The sequence below is a fragment of the Piliocolobus tephrosceles genome, chromosome 16 (genome assembly GCF_002776525.5).
Source record: "Piliocolobus tephrosceles isolate RC106 chromosome 16, ASM277652v3, whole genome shotgun sequence".
Classification (NCBI taxonomy): Eukaryota; Metazoa; Chordata; class Mammalia; order Primates; family Cercopithecidae; genus Piliocolobus; species Piliocolobus tephrosceles.
This window is the reverse complement of record NC_045449.1, coordinates 15,179,235-15,194,992: the sequence shown is the minus strand read 5'-3', so window position 1 is coordinate 15,194,992 and position 15,758 is coordinate 15,179,235. Positions and strand designations below refer to the sequence as shown.

Sequence of the window (15,758 nt, the reverse complement as noted above, 5' to 3'; positions counted from 1 at the left end):
CTCTTAATTGATTAATAAACAGGCCATAAACAGATTTTTATTTTGTTCTACTTTGTTGTTTTTATTGCATGACTTCTCAGACCCTTTAAAGTCCTTTTACATGTTTATCAACAAATCCTCCAATGGGCCTTTTTCCTCCCTGACAAGTACTTAGTGTGCCCCATGGAGCCCAGAGAGGGCAGAGCCATGTTGGTAAAAGGGCTCAGCTAGAGTGCAGGGAACAAAGTGAATGAGAACTCCAGCCAGCACTGGGAAGTCATTCCTGTGGCTCCTTGAGCAGCCCTCGCCAGCACTCCTTGCATCAGCTTCCAGGGATGAACTGGCGCTTGACCAAACTTGCCATCAAGACTGTGGCTCATGGATGGCTATAGAACAATGCTTCCTACCTTGACTACTTTTTCTAGTCAATGAGGTGCTAAATGATGAGAGTTATTATTATTACTCAGTGCCCTTCCAAAGTAAGTGTTCTGTTCTTTATAAAAGTTTTCCTGTTGATATGGTTTGGCTCTGTGTCCCCACCCAAATCTCATTTTGTAGCTCCCATAATTCCCATGTGTTATGAAAGGGACACAGTGGGAGATGACTGAATCATAGAAGTGGGTCTTTCCCATGCTGTTCTCATGATAGTGAATGGATCCTCATGAGATCTGATGGTTTTAAAGATGAGAGTTTCCCTGCATAAACTCTCTCTCTTTGCCTGCTGCCATCCATGTAAGATGTGACTTGCTCCTCCTTGCCTTCTGCTATGATTGTGAGGCCTCCCCAGACATGTGGAACTGTAAGTCCAATAAACCTCTTATTTTTTGCAAATTTTCCAGTCTCAGTATGTCTTTAACAGCAGCATGAAAACAGGCAAATACACCTGTTATCTGATTTTCCATAGGCCTTGCATTGGGCACTAAAGAAACGCCATATTGTTTCAGTGTTCAAAGAAAAATGTTAACAGTCAAGCTCATTTCACTTATGGGAGTTCGTGGTTCTAGGCCTGGGGCTGTATACTTAGAGGGCCCACCTCAGCACTTTCTACAGCAAAGCTACTCAAAGTGTTTTGTCCCCACATGGGACCAGTGCCAATTCACAAACTTTTAAAGGGCTGTGGTGAAGTGAGTACAGACAGTGAGAATAAAACTTTAGAACATTTGATCGAAAGTTGATGTTGTTGTGGCATCCAAATGCATGATAGTGGGCATGTTCCATCTCCAATGGCCCGCCTGTAGATCATGTCACTGACTGTGATGAATTAGAAATAAAGAACAAACAAACAAGGTGCTTCATCCCAGTTGGTTTGAGAAGTCCTGCTCAACACTATACCTCAGAGCACTCCACAAACCCATGGGACTCTCTACAGATCCACAGCATTCTCCAGAGAACCACAGGACTCTCAGAAAATGCCTGAGAGTCTCCATAGAGTCAAGGGACTCCCATAGAACTTCAGGAATCTTCTCAACCTCCCTGGCCTTAACCACTCTCCTCCTTTAGAGATGCAACTGAGCCAGATATTACAGTCCACTTTCAGGTCCCAGACAACCAGTGGAACAAGTGGAAGTCAATTTGCTACTGCTAGGGATAATCACCTCTGCCCCTGCTGGCATAGAGACCTATTTGTAAATATAATGCATTTAATGTCTAACCCCAAGTCCAGGATTGTTAATGTATCGGTTAGCATTTGCTGTGTAACAAGCCACCCAAAACTTAGTGTGTCTTAATACAACAAATTACTCCTTTTCACAATATTGAGGGGTAGTTAGGCTTTATTTGGCATCTATTCTGGTCTAGGTCAGGCAGAGCTATTCTCTGCTGTGGTGGCTTATGTGTCTAGGACCTTAGCTGGGATGGCACAGGCGGTTCAGATCTCTCTCAGTGTTGCCTCTCAATATCCAGTGGTTTGTCCAGGCTTGCTCAGATGATGGTGGAAGGGTCCCCAGCAGCAACAGAACAAATCCCAATGAGAATGTTCTTTTTAAGTCTCTGTTAGTGTCCCATTTGCTAAAGGAGGTCACATGGCCAGGTCCAGACTCAAAGAGTGGAGGAATCAGGCTTCACCTCTTGATGGAGGGAGCAGAAATGCCACACCACAAGGGGCATGCATACAGGGATAGGGAGCATTTGGGGCTACTTCTGCATGCTAATGAAGACTGAAGAGATTGAATGATGTTTGCTTTTAACCTGTAGCTGTTGCTCAATAAGTATCTATTGAATTAATATTATTTTAAGAGGACTTCAGTTTTCCTTTCCTTCACATAGTTGAGGTCATGATGTCCAAAATACACTTCTCCCAGACTCTGATTCTGGCTGTGGGTGACTTTGGATGTCAAAAACACTTAGTCATCTTCTGTTTACTCTCTCATCATGGAAGAAGCTGCAAAGACCAGTGACCTTAGCAAAAGGGATTATATGACCTTTGTTTCCTTTGTACAAGAAACCGCTGACGTAGATGATCAACAGACACTTCAATGTGCAATTATTAAGAAGAGACCTGCCAGATTGGGTTCTATTGAGGTATTCGCACATAACATTGTGTGGAAAAGGTAAGGATTGATCAGACGCTGAAATTGTTGGGTGAAAAGGGGTCTCTCAGTCCTCTGAGTGGGAGCATACCACATGGACTGCCACTAGGCTTATGCACGGGCTGAGGCACCAGGTTATTTGATATAGCTCCAAGGCCGAGCAGTCCATGCATTCAGCCTCCTAACAGGTCTTCCCTCTCAGCTTGCTGGGGTGAAGGTTTTTTCACAAGGCCTTCCAGTTGGGAGTGTATCCCTGGCAATCTACAAGAACCACTTTCCCCTGGGTTCTTTGGAAGAAACTCTTCACTGGGTGATGTGAGGAAGCTGGGAAGGCCTGTGTAATGAGGCCACCAGGATGCTTCCATTTCTCTGGAGGATTTCCTGCCCCTCCCTTATGCACAGATCCTAGTGGCACTGCTGGGTTTCTGTGCCTAGCTGCAGGTTCCTCTGCATCCAACCTTTCGCGGTCCATATGTGGAGATTTGTTCCAGGGACTTTGGGGTCTGATCAGAAAAAAAGACAACAAGAGGCAATAAAACACAACAAACTTTATTGGTGTGCCTTGGACAGGGTTTCAGGATGGGGAAAATCCTTCACAACTGCAGACCTTCCAGGGGCCACTATCCGGAAAGCTAAAGAGAAAAGGGAACTCCTGGGGCAGGGGGACATGGAGACAGGGCTTACTAGTCTAGGTGATATCAACGTCACTCAGCAGTGTGGTGAGGAGTATCTAGGTCAGAGAGCTCTGAAGGGCCATGGCAGCTTGGGGTCTTAGAGCCACAAGGCTCTATGGTATCCATGGCAGCCGATGCGAGTGAGGTTTCATGGGGCATGCAAAGCAGGCAGGTTCCAAATGGCTAAAAAGGCTGCTTGTTTGAGCTAATTTAAAAATAACTAGATGTGTAAAAATTTGAATTTGAAGCCAGTGGGCTTTTGAGCTGATGGTTCTCAGCCGGCTGTGAAGAAATAAACCACCTAGGGGTCAATACCCAGAGACCATTGCGGGCTCATTTATAGAACACCTTACCTGGGTTCTGGGCAGTTCTTCCAAAGACTGTGACAAGGTCACACCCTGAATTGAATCACTGTGTTCTTCCCCAAATGGGAAATAAACATATGACGAGGGAGAGCCTGAGCCCCACTGGGAACGATGTCTCTCCTGTGGAGAACCGCATGACCTCAGACCACATCCACCCAGTTCCTTACTCGGAATCACAGCAACACATTCCTTTAGGATTTCTCTCCAACGTTGGCTTCTATGGATGTTTTCTGTTCCCTCTTCGCTGGCCTGGAGTCCTTAGGCCTTTACCTCCTGCCTTCAAATCTGCCTTTTCATATTCTGAAGTGACTGTCGTCAGCTCGCCTCCATGGTTGGAGACTAGAATCGTGGAGCCCAGTGTTTCCAACAGTGAGGTCCATGGAACCTAAATCTCGGAGGTAATCTGGGAATAAAAATTCCATGGTCCCATACATTTAGAAAATGCTTTGTAATCGAGTTCCCTCCTAGCGATTCACAAGACACAGTTGCTGGTTAAATGATCCAAGATTAGACAGGAGTGAAGCAGGAGAGCATGGGGACTGTCCCCTGGGGAGGACGGGTAGAAACACTTTGCTGGGAAGAGTAATTCAAAAATGACCTTGGGTCTCCCAATAATCAAGGAGCTCACAAAATCACAGAATTCAGATAGCCAAGTGATTGCAGTTTCATTACAGTTTCACATTGTGAGGCTGGAACATGAGAGAGGGGGGCGGTGGGAAAAATGGAAGGGGATAGAGAAAGGTAAAGGGAGGGAGGGGTAGGGAAAACTAGAGAGAGAGGGATTGTGAGAAAGAAGGCAATGCGGTAGGTGATAGACCATTGGCAACCATGAGAGTTTTCTCCCTCCGTCAAATTGACCATAAATGTCAGTGCAGTTTTACTCATCTGAACCACATGTCTGACCATGCTCTTGCTGTGGGTTGTCGGGATTCTCATATTTAAAGTCACATACCTAAACCAATCAACTGTTGGCTCATTCAGGCTCCCTCAAGATCAAGAAAGTTCAAAGCCACTTCTCTTTTTTCCTTTTATTTTTCTTAACCTCCCAATGCATTTAAATAGGTATAAGGTATAGTTATTAAACTCATGGTCTATATAAATGCCTACATTTTACCATCAACATTGTAAGATGCACAGCTCATTCCAATACTGCTATACCACCTCTGTGCCTGGAGTGACTCCACTTGGGGTCAGTGCAAAAGATGAAGCAAGACCTGGCTCGTGGCCCTCCCAGTGCCCGCCTGGGGTTGACCCAGTCTGTGTTTCCTACACTGAAGTCACAGAGTCAGACTCCTTATGATGGAGGCGCGAGGCTGAGATGTGCGATCGCTCTCCACAATGAATCCTGTTATGTGTTCAGTTCTACACAGTTATTTCTCCCATTTAATGTTAGAACTTGGAAACACTGTGTTGAACAAATTCAGTCGTATTGCATTCTTCTGTCTTTGCATTCTTTCAGTTTTACCTTCATTTTTGTCACAGTGGTACTCAAAGACTGTACATTTGATGGAATTTAGTGGTCAAGAACCTAGGGTCTTGGCTTCAAGTGGTCAAAGTTTATGTATTGGCTCCTTCATTTTCTCACTGTGTGGGTGTCTTGGAGGTCATGGCAGTTCTCCCCTCATGGGATTGTTGTAGGTATTTAATGAGAGGGTTAGCACAGTGCCTGGCACATAGCCAGTGCTTAACAAATTATAGGTGTGTTATTTTGTATCCATCACGAATGGCTCTTCATTTCATTAAACCTTCTTCTTGGATGTTATTTTTAATACTTACATAATATTTCATCTCATGACTGTACCAAAAGTTACTCAATCATTTCTCTAGTATTTGAGATTTAGGATGTTCACACTTTTCTTTGTTATAAAACATGCCACTTTTATTTGGCTATAAATACCATTATAGCCACATTTTTGCATATCCATGACTTTTGAAAGAGACATTTCTACAATTTTAATTTGTCAGCCCAAAATTTAAAGTAAAACATTTACATGAGGCCCAGGCTTACCAGTGAAGTCTTCCGGATTAGATATTTCCTAGTCTAACAATGAAGAGTAAACATTCTTGAAGCTTTGCCCAGCTTTCCCTTGAATGTCTCAAAAGGATTTGACCTTTGTGTGTGAACTTCCCTGGTTTAGCTGAGGTTTCACACTTGATAAGTGGTTCAGGAACTCGGACATGAAGAAAACCTGTGCCCTCCAGTTCATTGTAAGTACAACTGGTGTTCCCTAGGCTCAGAAGTTCACACAGAATGTTGCATTGTGGGGACTATGATGCATCATGGGGCTTGACCTCCCAGGGTCCCATTCAAGACTGTTCATGGTCACCTTGTCCTTGCTGCAGATTAATGCCCCATTTCTTGGTGTGGTTTCAACTGCCTGAAGCAGGCATTTCCTTGGGTTACAGTGGTCTTCCTGTGCACCTCTCTCAATAAGGACAATCTCTCACATCAAGCCAAGGCTTCTTTTCTAGACATTGCTATGTCTGGTCTGCAGTGGCCTAGAAAATCCCTGCATTCCTCCCGGTTCCATCCATTCCCATGTGGCAAGATTGCTCAGCTTCCCCATCTTATTTGAACCTATGCCCTACTGGAGCAGAAGCATTTTCACTCAGGAGTAAGCAGTCTTAGAAGAGTTTTAGAGTTTGCAATCCCAAGTACACGTCCTTTTGTGACTCTCGCTTAAATTGCTCCCAAATCCTCTAGCTGCTAGCTCGTGAGATGTCAGAGAAAAGACTGCTTTCTCCCCCACACTTGCATCTGTGGAATCTGGCTTTCCTAAGCAACAATGCATTTGTGAACAGAGAGTCCTTTGTACTTGGTCTGGTCCCACTGCCACAACATAATAATTCTGTGACTTCTCTCTCCCACAGGTGAAGGAGCTAAAGATACAATTTACTCCAAGATACCTTTCTGTATTTTAAAGATGTCATTTAGGGGACAGTCTTGTGCCAATGTGAGTTTTTTGTGTGTCTTTATGTTGCTTTCTGACTGTGTCTGTCTTGTTCATAAAGAATATCTTCTAGGGACTGAGACCTGACATAATTTCAAACTTGCTTACTTATAGAAGATTCCGTCATGGAAGTCAAACTGGCTCCTTCTGTTCCTTTTATTCTCCCTTCTCCTTCTCTTCCTTCCCCTCTTCCTATCTATAGCTCCCTCCCTCCATCTCTCCTTCCTTCCTTCCTTCCTTCCTTCCTTCCTTCCTTCCTTCCTTCCTTCTGTCCTTCCTTCCTTCTGTCCCTCCCTCCCTCCCTTCCTTCTTTCCCTCCTTCATTCCCCTCTGCCTTCTTTCCCTGCCTTGCTTGTTCTTTCAACAAGCTGCTCTCACTCAACATCAAAACAGTCTAGCTGAGTCTAGATGAGGCAGGATTGACTTTTGAGGACCCTTCCAGGCCAGCTGTGTCCAGGGCTGGCCAAGAACTCCCACACAGGCTGCTGGCTATGAGGACACAGGAAAGACTTCATTCTTAGTGTAAACACTCTTCAGATATTGATTGAGCACCTGGTGGAATAGATGCTCCAACAACAACTTCATCACCGGGACAAACACCAAATTCAGACTTGCCTTGGTTTTCTCTCTGGGGAGCCTGCATAGTGAAAAAATTACAGATTTGGGAGTCAGAGGAACTGACATTTTTAAGCCTGAGCACTGGCATTCACTAGCTGGTCCCTGAAGGAAACATTGTAAATTTTCCAAGTCTCAGTTTCTTCACACAGAAAATGACTATAATGGTTCCTCTTAAATGAGATACTGCTATATGTTAACAGCATTTTATTAGCTATAAAGTGCAGAAGGGCTTCCTCCCTCTTCAAGAGTCTGCTAGGATTCCACTGTCATGGACATTTCACTCTTACGAAATTAAATTGTCACCTACAAGCAGGATTCTGCCAGTGCTGGTGCTGTACAGATGTATGGAATGCAAATGTCCCCAGAGGAGCACATAGTCTTGTTGACAGGATGAGACAGGATTCTTGAAAGCTGTACTAATGTGACTGGTGCTGAAAAAATGGGTATCTTAGGATATGTCCTTGCCTTTTTAATGGAAAAAGAAACATGAATGCATAAATATGTATAATATGAGGATATCTTTCATACAAATAGGACATTAAATGATAGTGTCTGTGGAAGCATGATGAGAAGATATGCTAAGAACGTGCTGGGCACAATTAGGGGCATGGTAGAATGTGAGATAGCCCAGGCTGTGAGTATGGGATCTGTAGCCAGAATGCCTGGTTGGAATCCAGCCTGTCATTTCTTTGCAGTGTGTCTGGAGAAAGTGACTGAACATCTCACTGTGCCTCAGTTTCTCCCTCTTCTAAAAGAGGATGATGGGGTGCCTATTTCATACAGTTGTGAGGATTAAGTGATTTGATGCATATAAAATGTTGAAGATGATGCCTGGCATATGCTAAACATGACGGAAATATAACCTATTATCATCATTATCAAGGACTTGCAGACGGTTGATGCCACTGAGCCAATGAAGCGTGGTGTAGCAGAACAACTCAGGTGCTGGAAATAGCCAGTCTCATTGACTCAACTGTGTTTCCTCAGATAATCTCGATTCTCATTTTTCCTATTCATAACTGGAAGGGAGGACAGTAAATAATAATAAATGTTATTTGGTGACTATTCTATGTGTTTATTTTGCAAGGGCTCAGTGGGATATTGCCTACAGCTTTGCAGAGACATTGTCCCATTTGGCTGAGAACAGGGTTATTGGAAATGGGAGACAGGGGACCAGGAAGGAGTTTTCCTCACTTGGCTCTGGGAAGGGAAGAGAGTCTGACCCAGATGGGTAAAGACAAGTGTGTTGGCATTTGGTAGACGGGGCCGGTGGAACACAACAGTAACCAGCTCTGGTGCTGACAGCCAACAGGGACTCCAGGGTTTGGCTGTCAGAGACGGAGGACCTGGACAAAAGAGACAGGAGGCCAAGGGAGCAGGTCTCAGAATGCGGAGCTCATGGAAGCAGAGAGAGAGGGCTGATCAGATTGGTCCTATCTGGCCAGAAGCCATGCCCCACACTCACTAGGCCCTGTCCCTTTTCCTCGGAATCTTTAGCTCTTAGATCAGAAATAATCTTAGACGTCTTCAGGGTTGATCCTGGCCTGAGGGAGAGCAGCCTCTGTCATGTAGCCTTTGGACCTGATCATGGCAGTACCCAGGAAAAGGCTGGCTGGAGAGGCTGCAAAAACCCATGCTCACTGTTCCCAGTCCCTGTACAGACCATGTCCGAGGAGGATTGAGGGAGCCTCCTCTTTCTCTCTCTCTCTCTCTGTCTTTCTCTCTGTCTCTCTGTCTGTCTGTCTCTCTCTCTCTCTTTCACACACACACACACACACACACACAGATAAATACACACACAAACCCCCCTGTTTTGCCTGGCAGAACTGACCTATAACTTGCATAATCCTGCAGCAGCCCACACTGCACCTCATCTCCACTTGGGTTCCACAACAGAAGGGAGCTGGAAGGAAATCAGGGACAATCTAACTCCACATGACAACCTGGCTGGATAACCAAACATCCGGTGGGGAGGGAGACACTGAAATCTGGCTGGATAACCAAACATCCGGTGGGGAGAGAGACACTGGAAATTACCCACACCTGAGCCTCATCCCACATCACCTGAGTCAGCTTCTCTGAGCATGGCCCAGGCTAGGTCATTCACAAAGCTCTTGAGTGATTCTAAAGAACCACTGCTGGGAAAAATAAAAATGATTTCAGCAAAGAGAGAAAGGTGAAACTTCCATTGGCACTGGCTGTGATGTTGACTGTGAGCAGATGCTGGCTGTGGGCAGAACAGGAGAGAGGGCCATTGAGAGGCCCTTGTGACCGGAGAGTCCAACCAAACATAAAGTGTGTGACAGGGAGGGACTTCTCCAAACTCTGCAGGTGTCTCCAGAGTGGGGATCCCTGACACAAGAGGAAGTCTTATGCCGCAAGTACCAGAATTCCAGGAAACTCCTGCAATGAAAACAGTCCCCTTGTGTTGGAGCTTGCAGCTAGAAGAGGTTCAAGGGATGGAGGACTCTCTGGGAGCTGGAGTGGGTACGCGGCAAAGAACCTAAAAATGCCATAACTTCCTTTACCTCCCTCTCCAAGAATTTCCAATTGCTCTTCCAGCCTATCCTGCCTGACAGGTTAGAAAGTTTTCAGTAGAGGTTCGTTTACTTACACTGAATTATCTCATGAAGTTCAGCTTGATGAGGGCACATTAAAGACAGAGTCGGAAGAACCCATTTCCCTAAGTTTTATTTATGTACAACACATGTGATCATTTGCGATGGGGTCTAGGCAGATAGAGCAGGTAGCAGAGAGTCTTTCCGACCAGGGATTGGAACAAAGCAGGCTTGATTTGGTGACTCTTGAGACATTTGGCTCACTGCTGTGATGCTGTGAGAGATTAGCTGTGCAATGTTTGGGCCCCTTAAAATGATGTTTATTTAAAATAAAACTTACCTGCACATATGTAGCACTGTAGACACAGATCCTTCACACAGTATATTTAATCTCTGCAGAATTCACTGGGAGGGGAAGGGAGCTAGTGGGGCCGCTTGGCTATTACACAGGTTGGCACTTCCAGAGAGAACAACCTTGGCATCACAGACTTCAGGCATACTCAAAGCTCTTCTCTCTTCTGATTCCAGTTTCTCCATGCCCTGCAGGGCCTCTTGGGATTACTATATTCTGGAAAGCACACAAAGTTGGACACTGTCTCTTTAAATAATAGAGGCTGAGAACCTCTCAGGCCACCATGACATATCCCAGCATTGGACCAGCCCCTGAATAAACTGGAAAGACGCCTGGTCTGGCTTCAGTTACAGGGAGCACCACCAGGGAACATCTCAGGGAGCCTGGTTGGAAGCTGCAGGCTTAGTCTGTCGGCTGCGGGTCTCTGGCTGCCCTGTGGGGAGGGCCTTGCCTTAGCACCCTTTGCATTTGACTGCAAAGAAATCTGCTTGGAAGAAGGGGTTACGCTGTTTGGCTGGGTGAGTTTTATTGGCAAACTGTGTCTCTGGGTGATGCATGCCTATGCTTTACAAGAATTGCCTAATTCCCCACCCCCTGCAAGCTGCAAATGTAAAGGACTGCAGGAGAGATGGTGCATTTGTGTTGGAATTGACTGGAGATTCAGAGGGTTTTTTTATATCCTTGGTTAAGAGGTGGATATACATTCTGGCTGGGGAGGTGGGGGGCCATCTGAGAGCATCTAGAAACCCTAATGCATCCAGATTGAAAGGAAGAAAGGAATCTAGATGTTTCTTCCCCCATGGAAAATAGCTGTTCACACACACCTGGCAGGTGGCCTTGGTAAGCAGGTTAGGGAGAAGCTGCCACCTGTGGCAGAGCCTTGACCAGCCGGGCTCTGGGTGTGGCAAGCCTGGTCAGCAGGCACTGAGTAGCATTTCCTCTTCCACCATTGAGAGCCAGGCTGGAGACCAGAGGCAGTGAGGGACAGATGGGTTGGGTTTACTTGTCTGGCAGCGTACGGTGTGGCTGTGACCTGGGTGGTTATTGATTAAACTATTGGGTTCAAAAGAAAGGAAGAAGCAAGCTGTAGCACCCAATATGTACACTTTTTTTGTATGTGTATTAGACTTTATTAAAAAGTTTATTTGAAAATCACAAAGGAAGGGAAAGAAAATCCTGAGTTAGATATGCTAATATTTGTAAAGCGCTTACTTAGAACTGTCCTGAGTATGTAGTAATCACAAAAATGTTGGTTAAGTAAATAAATGTCCAAACAGCATAAAACAAAGTGATAATTTCTAGAGCAAATCGAACCTATAAAATGACCCATGGAGGAAAGAAAACACTTCCGGGTCTTTAGACATTTTTTTTCTACTTGCCTACGCACTTTCATTTATAAATATTTATCAGTCTATCGATCTACCTGTCTATTGATCGATCGATCTATCGATCTACCTATCTATCAGAGTTACAAGCTACTTTCGTGCAGAGGTGGTCAGGTCTTCCCTGAAGAGTTGATGTGAGAGTTAAATGTGATATAACAATAGTGGTGGCAATTTGGGCACTGGGCCCTTATTATGTTGCAGACACGATGTTAACTGCTTTGTACATATTGTCTCCTTCAATCATCACCATGAACCTTTAAAGCAGGCATTACTAGTTCCTTTTGCATCTGAGAAAACTGAAGCTCCCTGAACTTCAGAAATTGTCCAAATTCACAACAAAAGTAAGCAGGGTGATTAGGTTTGTTGGAGCCCAGACACAGAATGCGTAACCACTGCCTCTCACAGACCATGCATACAAAGTCCAGGCAAAGTGCCTGGCGTGTAATGGGAACTGTAAATACAATTTACAAGTATGCTTCATTTTAATCTGATAACATGAGAGTTTTAAAAAGATCACCGTTGGAAGATTTTTTCAAATGTATTTTTACTTACAGTAAGAATATACAATTAACTAAAGTAGTAGCTCCTTTCAAATTGTAAATTAATATAGAATTATTTGAATCATTGAGAGGGATGAGCTTCTATGACACAGTACACTAGAGGTGGGGAAGTGTGTGTGTGTGTGTGCGCGCGCGCGCGGGCGCGCGCGTGTGTGAACTGCTGCATTTTCAGGCAAAGACCTTTAATATCCACATTCCTGCTCCCCGTCCTGTGCATCAAGGCTGGCCTGCGCACGGGAGTCTCAGTTGGGCGCGCCTCTGCCAAGCGGAGACTAAAGGGCTAGCCTCTCTCCCTGTAACGCTGGGCGGGTCACGTTAGGAGGCTATGAATCAGCTGATTTCCTTGGCTGCTCCAACCCCACCTCAAATGGCCACCTCGCACCCGCCCCCTAAACCCCATGGCCAGGACGCCAGCCAAGGCTGACAGCCAAGCCCGACTGCTGCAGGAACACTTTGCCTGAGCTTATTCGGTGGTAGTCTGGTTTTGCCCAGGCTGGGAGGAGCCCAACCCCAGACCACGCTATCCGGTAGTCGCCGAACTTTTCTTTCCCCAATTCGCACTCAAGCAGAGCCCGCTAGATCAATCCCTGCCAATCCTAGGAAGCCGGCATGCTTGGTAGGTGCAGACAGTAATAGCGGGGACGGGCGAGGGGCAGGTGTGCCCGGCTAAGACGCCAGGAGAGGGCAGGGGCTCCAGGACCCGAGAGGAGAGGGACTTCCTTCAACGCTCAAGCGCCCGCTGCCCTGTGTTAGTGGAAGTGGAATCCAACCTCAGCCCCGCGCGGGCGCGGTCGGCGTCGGCGCGCCCCGAAGCCCATCCTTGGGCATCTGCTGAGCTACATTTGGCTGGGTCTTCCCAGGGTGGGCTGAGGAGCCAGTTTCTCGGTCAACACTAGGTTTCCATGATCTCCACGGGGCCGGGGGAGGAGGGAGGTGGGAGGTGAGAAAGCTCGGCCGCCTCTGGTTTCGAGTAAAAGTCGCCCCGATTTTGCAGAGACCGACTTTTTCCTGAGGCTCATTTAAGGCCAAGTTAACTGTCTCCTGCCCTCCCTCTCTCCTGCCCCCTCTCCTCCCTGAGTCCCGCCCTCCCGCACACGCTGACCCAGGGACACACCCTACTGCAGCGACGCAAACAGGGCGTTGTTCCCGTTAAAGGGGAACGCCGGGAGCCTCCCACTGCCCCCTTGCTTCGCGCGCGCGCAGCCCCGCAGCGCAGCTTTGGCGGCGCCAGCAGCGGAGCCAACGCACCCGAGTTTGTACTTGAGGCCACCCTGAGGATCGGGACAGCTGTTCCTTTCGGCTGTAAGTGATTTGGTGGGGAGAGTGAAGGAGATGGAGGAGAAATGTGGGCATCTTCCAGTGAGGGTGTCAGAAAGCGCAGAGCAGGCGTGGGGCTTTGGCCAGCTCCCTGGAGCTTCTGTTTAGGGGCACAGGGTCCCTTGTGTGTCCTGTTCCCTTCCAATGGGCCTTGGAGTAATACCGCGAGGGGAGCCTTTATGGTTTGTAAGACCTTACAGGGCAAGGGTGATGGTGCTGCAGTCTGGATAGAGGATAAGGGCGTCTCAGTTTTTGCCTTGCTGAAGAGGCGTTGACTCCGGGATACAGTGGCAAAACAGCCCCTGTGGCGGACATCCCGAGAGTGCTGGACTCTTGTGGCTCCCCAGTTCCCAGCCTCATGCCATCTGTTTAATTCAAACCCTCTGGGAGTCATCAGAAATCCTTGTTTATTTCTTCCAGCGCATTCCAGTGTCTTTGAATGTGATGCTTGTGGAGAGGAACGGAGGGGCCTGGGATTGGGTGCTTTCCAAACTGGGTTATTGAAACGTTGTTTCCCTGGCCCAAGACTCTGCCTGAAAAGGTCCCCAGAGTCTCAGCTAGATCTTCCACAGCCATGCATGTCCTCTAACAAGTCATCCCAGCCTTCAGTTCCCCCAAAGTCTAAAATGAGGGGCGAGGACCGCATTACTTGGGATAGATGTCCTGCCAGCTCTGACCGGCTGAAATTATTGGACTCAGCCTTTTGCCCTGTCTCTCTCTCCCGTCCGCTGGACATCTACTCCCTTCGGTCCAGGCTCCTGGGCTCCTGTCCCACCGCGCCCAGACCGGAGCTCAGTCTTGATGGGGTCCGTGTCCTGGCTTTGAGTGACTGGGGTGCAGACTGGACCTCTAGGCGAGCACGCCGGTCTAGCGCAGGAGCAGAATGCCCCCTGCCCCCAGGAGTCTCAGTTGGGCGCGCCTGGGGAAGCGCGCGGTGGACGGGAAGCGCAGGGTCCGGGCAACCCTCCCGAGCCATTCTTTCCTTTCCACACTCCTCTGGCTCTGCACCGCCTCTCCGGAGCCGCCAGAGTCTGCGCGAGGCTGAGCTGGGGCCAGGACGGTTCCTCTACGCTGGCAGAATTGGGTGGAAACTTGGAGACGAACGGAATGAGGAGAGCACTGGGGTCTGGGAAACCAGCCTCCTCGCTGCTGTCTCCCCCAGCGCATGTTACGGGTGTCTCCAGTTCTCAGATGGAAATCTGGGCGCCTACTCCCCTCACCGCTACCTCCACCCCGTAGGGAATTCACAATCTGAACTGGGGTCTCGGAGAACGTGACCTCTCCCCTTACCGGGCTGTCTCCGGGAGGCGCTCGGGGCGGGTGGAAGCGTGCAGTGGCCTCTGCTCATATTTTCTGGAAACCCCTCTATTCCCTGGGTGTTTTTAGACGTGCGAACCGCTTGTTTTGTTTCCAAAAGCAAAAGATGTTCCGTTGCAGGCTGGTCTGGCTGGGCGCTGGACGCTGGGCGCTGGTCCTGCAGGAGGCTGCTGCCCCCTCTCGGCGGCAGGCGGCGCGAAGGCTCCTGACCCGCGTGGGCGGGCGGGCTGCGGGCGCTGGGCCAGGCCGGGCCTTACGCTAGTGCGCGGGACCCTCCCTCTGCGCGCGCCTCCCTCGCTCGGCCCAGTGCGTTCGGCCTTACGCCCAGCGCTCTCCCCACAGGCAGAAACTCCGCTGAGCAGAACTTGCCGCCAGAATGCTCCTCCTGTTGCTGGGTATCATCGTCCTCCACGTCGCGGTGCTGGTGCTGCTGTTCGTCTCCACGATCGTCAGCGTGAGTGCCTGGCTGGGAGGCTCCCTGCGCGGCCCGCTCTTCCCCATCTGGGTTCCCAGCCCGTGCTCCTTCTGGTTCAGGACTGTGTTATTTGCAGACAGTTGGAAGTCTCAGACGTCCCAGGGAAGTTTGTGGCAATCTGCCCCCTTTCAGTTGCTTTGAGAAAACCAGAGCAGATTCAGTGATAGGAACGAAGCGAGCGCTGGGCTGGGTTAGCTGCGCAGGTCTCTATTTAAGCCAAGTAACTTCAGAGCAGATCTAGGGGCCCCGACCTTCATTTGGTAAGATTGTTTAACTTTTTTTTTTTTTTTTTTTTTTTTTTAATGCAGCCTCGTTGAAGAAGAGGAGTAATTATGATTTTTTTTAAAAAATCCAAACCATAGTCAGATGGGTGAATTAATTTATAAAACACCCTTTTAGGACTTGAAATTGGAAAGTTAAAATGGGCTTTTCTGGAAAAGACTTCACAGGTCCCAGGTCGGCTTTATGGCATGAACACAACACCTTGTTGGTAAAGCTTCCACTGATAGAAACAGGCCATCAGAGTAACTTATGTTACAAAACTGTCCAGCCCATGAGATCTTAAAGTTATTTTCTTGGCGATGAAGATAAGCAGACATGCAGGCAGTTTTCCCATGGTGGCTTTCGCTTCTTAATTTAAGGCACATTGTAAGCCTGATTTTCTTTTTTTTTTTTTTTT

At 47.7% G+C, this 15,758-nt stretch overlaps 1 protein-coding gene across 1 annotated transcript in view; it reads left to right on the top strand.

The window, feature by feature from the left end:
- The first annotated feature begins 13,106 nt into the window (after nucleotides 1–13,106).
- Nucleotides 13,107–15,758, top strand: part of PMP22 (peripheral myelin protein 22) — a 33,148-nt gene continuing 30,496 nt past the window's right edge. Inside the window, exons 1-2 of the mRNA XM_023188099.2 lie at nucleotides 13,107–13,272; nucleotides 14,947–15,058. Coding sequence (XP_023043867.1) covers nucleotides 14,981–15,058 — 78 coding nt within the window. The 5' untranslated portion in view covers nucleotides 13,107–13,272; nucleotides 14,947–14,980. The remainder of the gene's footprint in view (nucleotides 13,273–14,946; nucleotides 15,059–15,758) is intronic.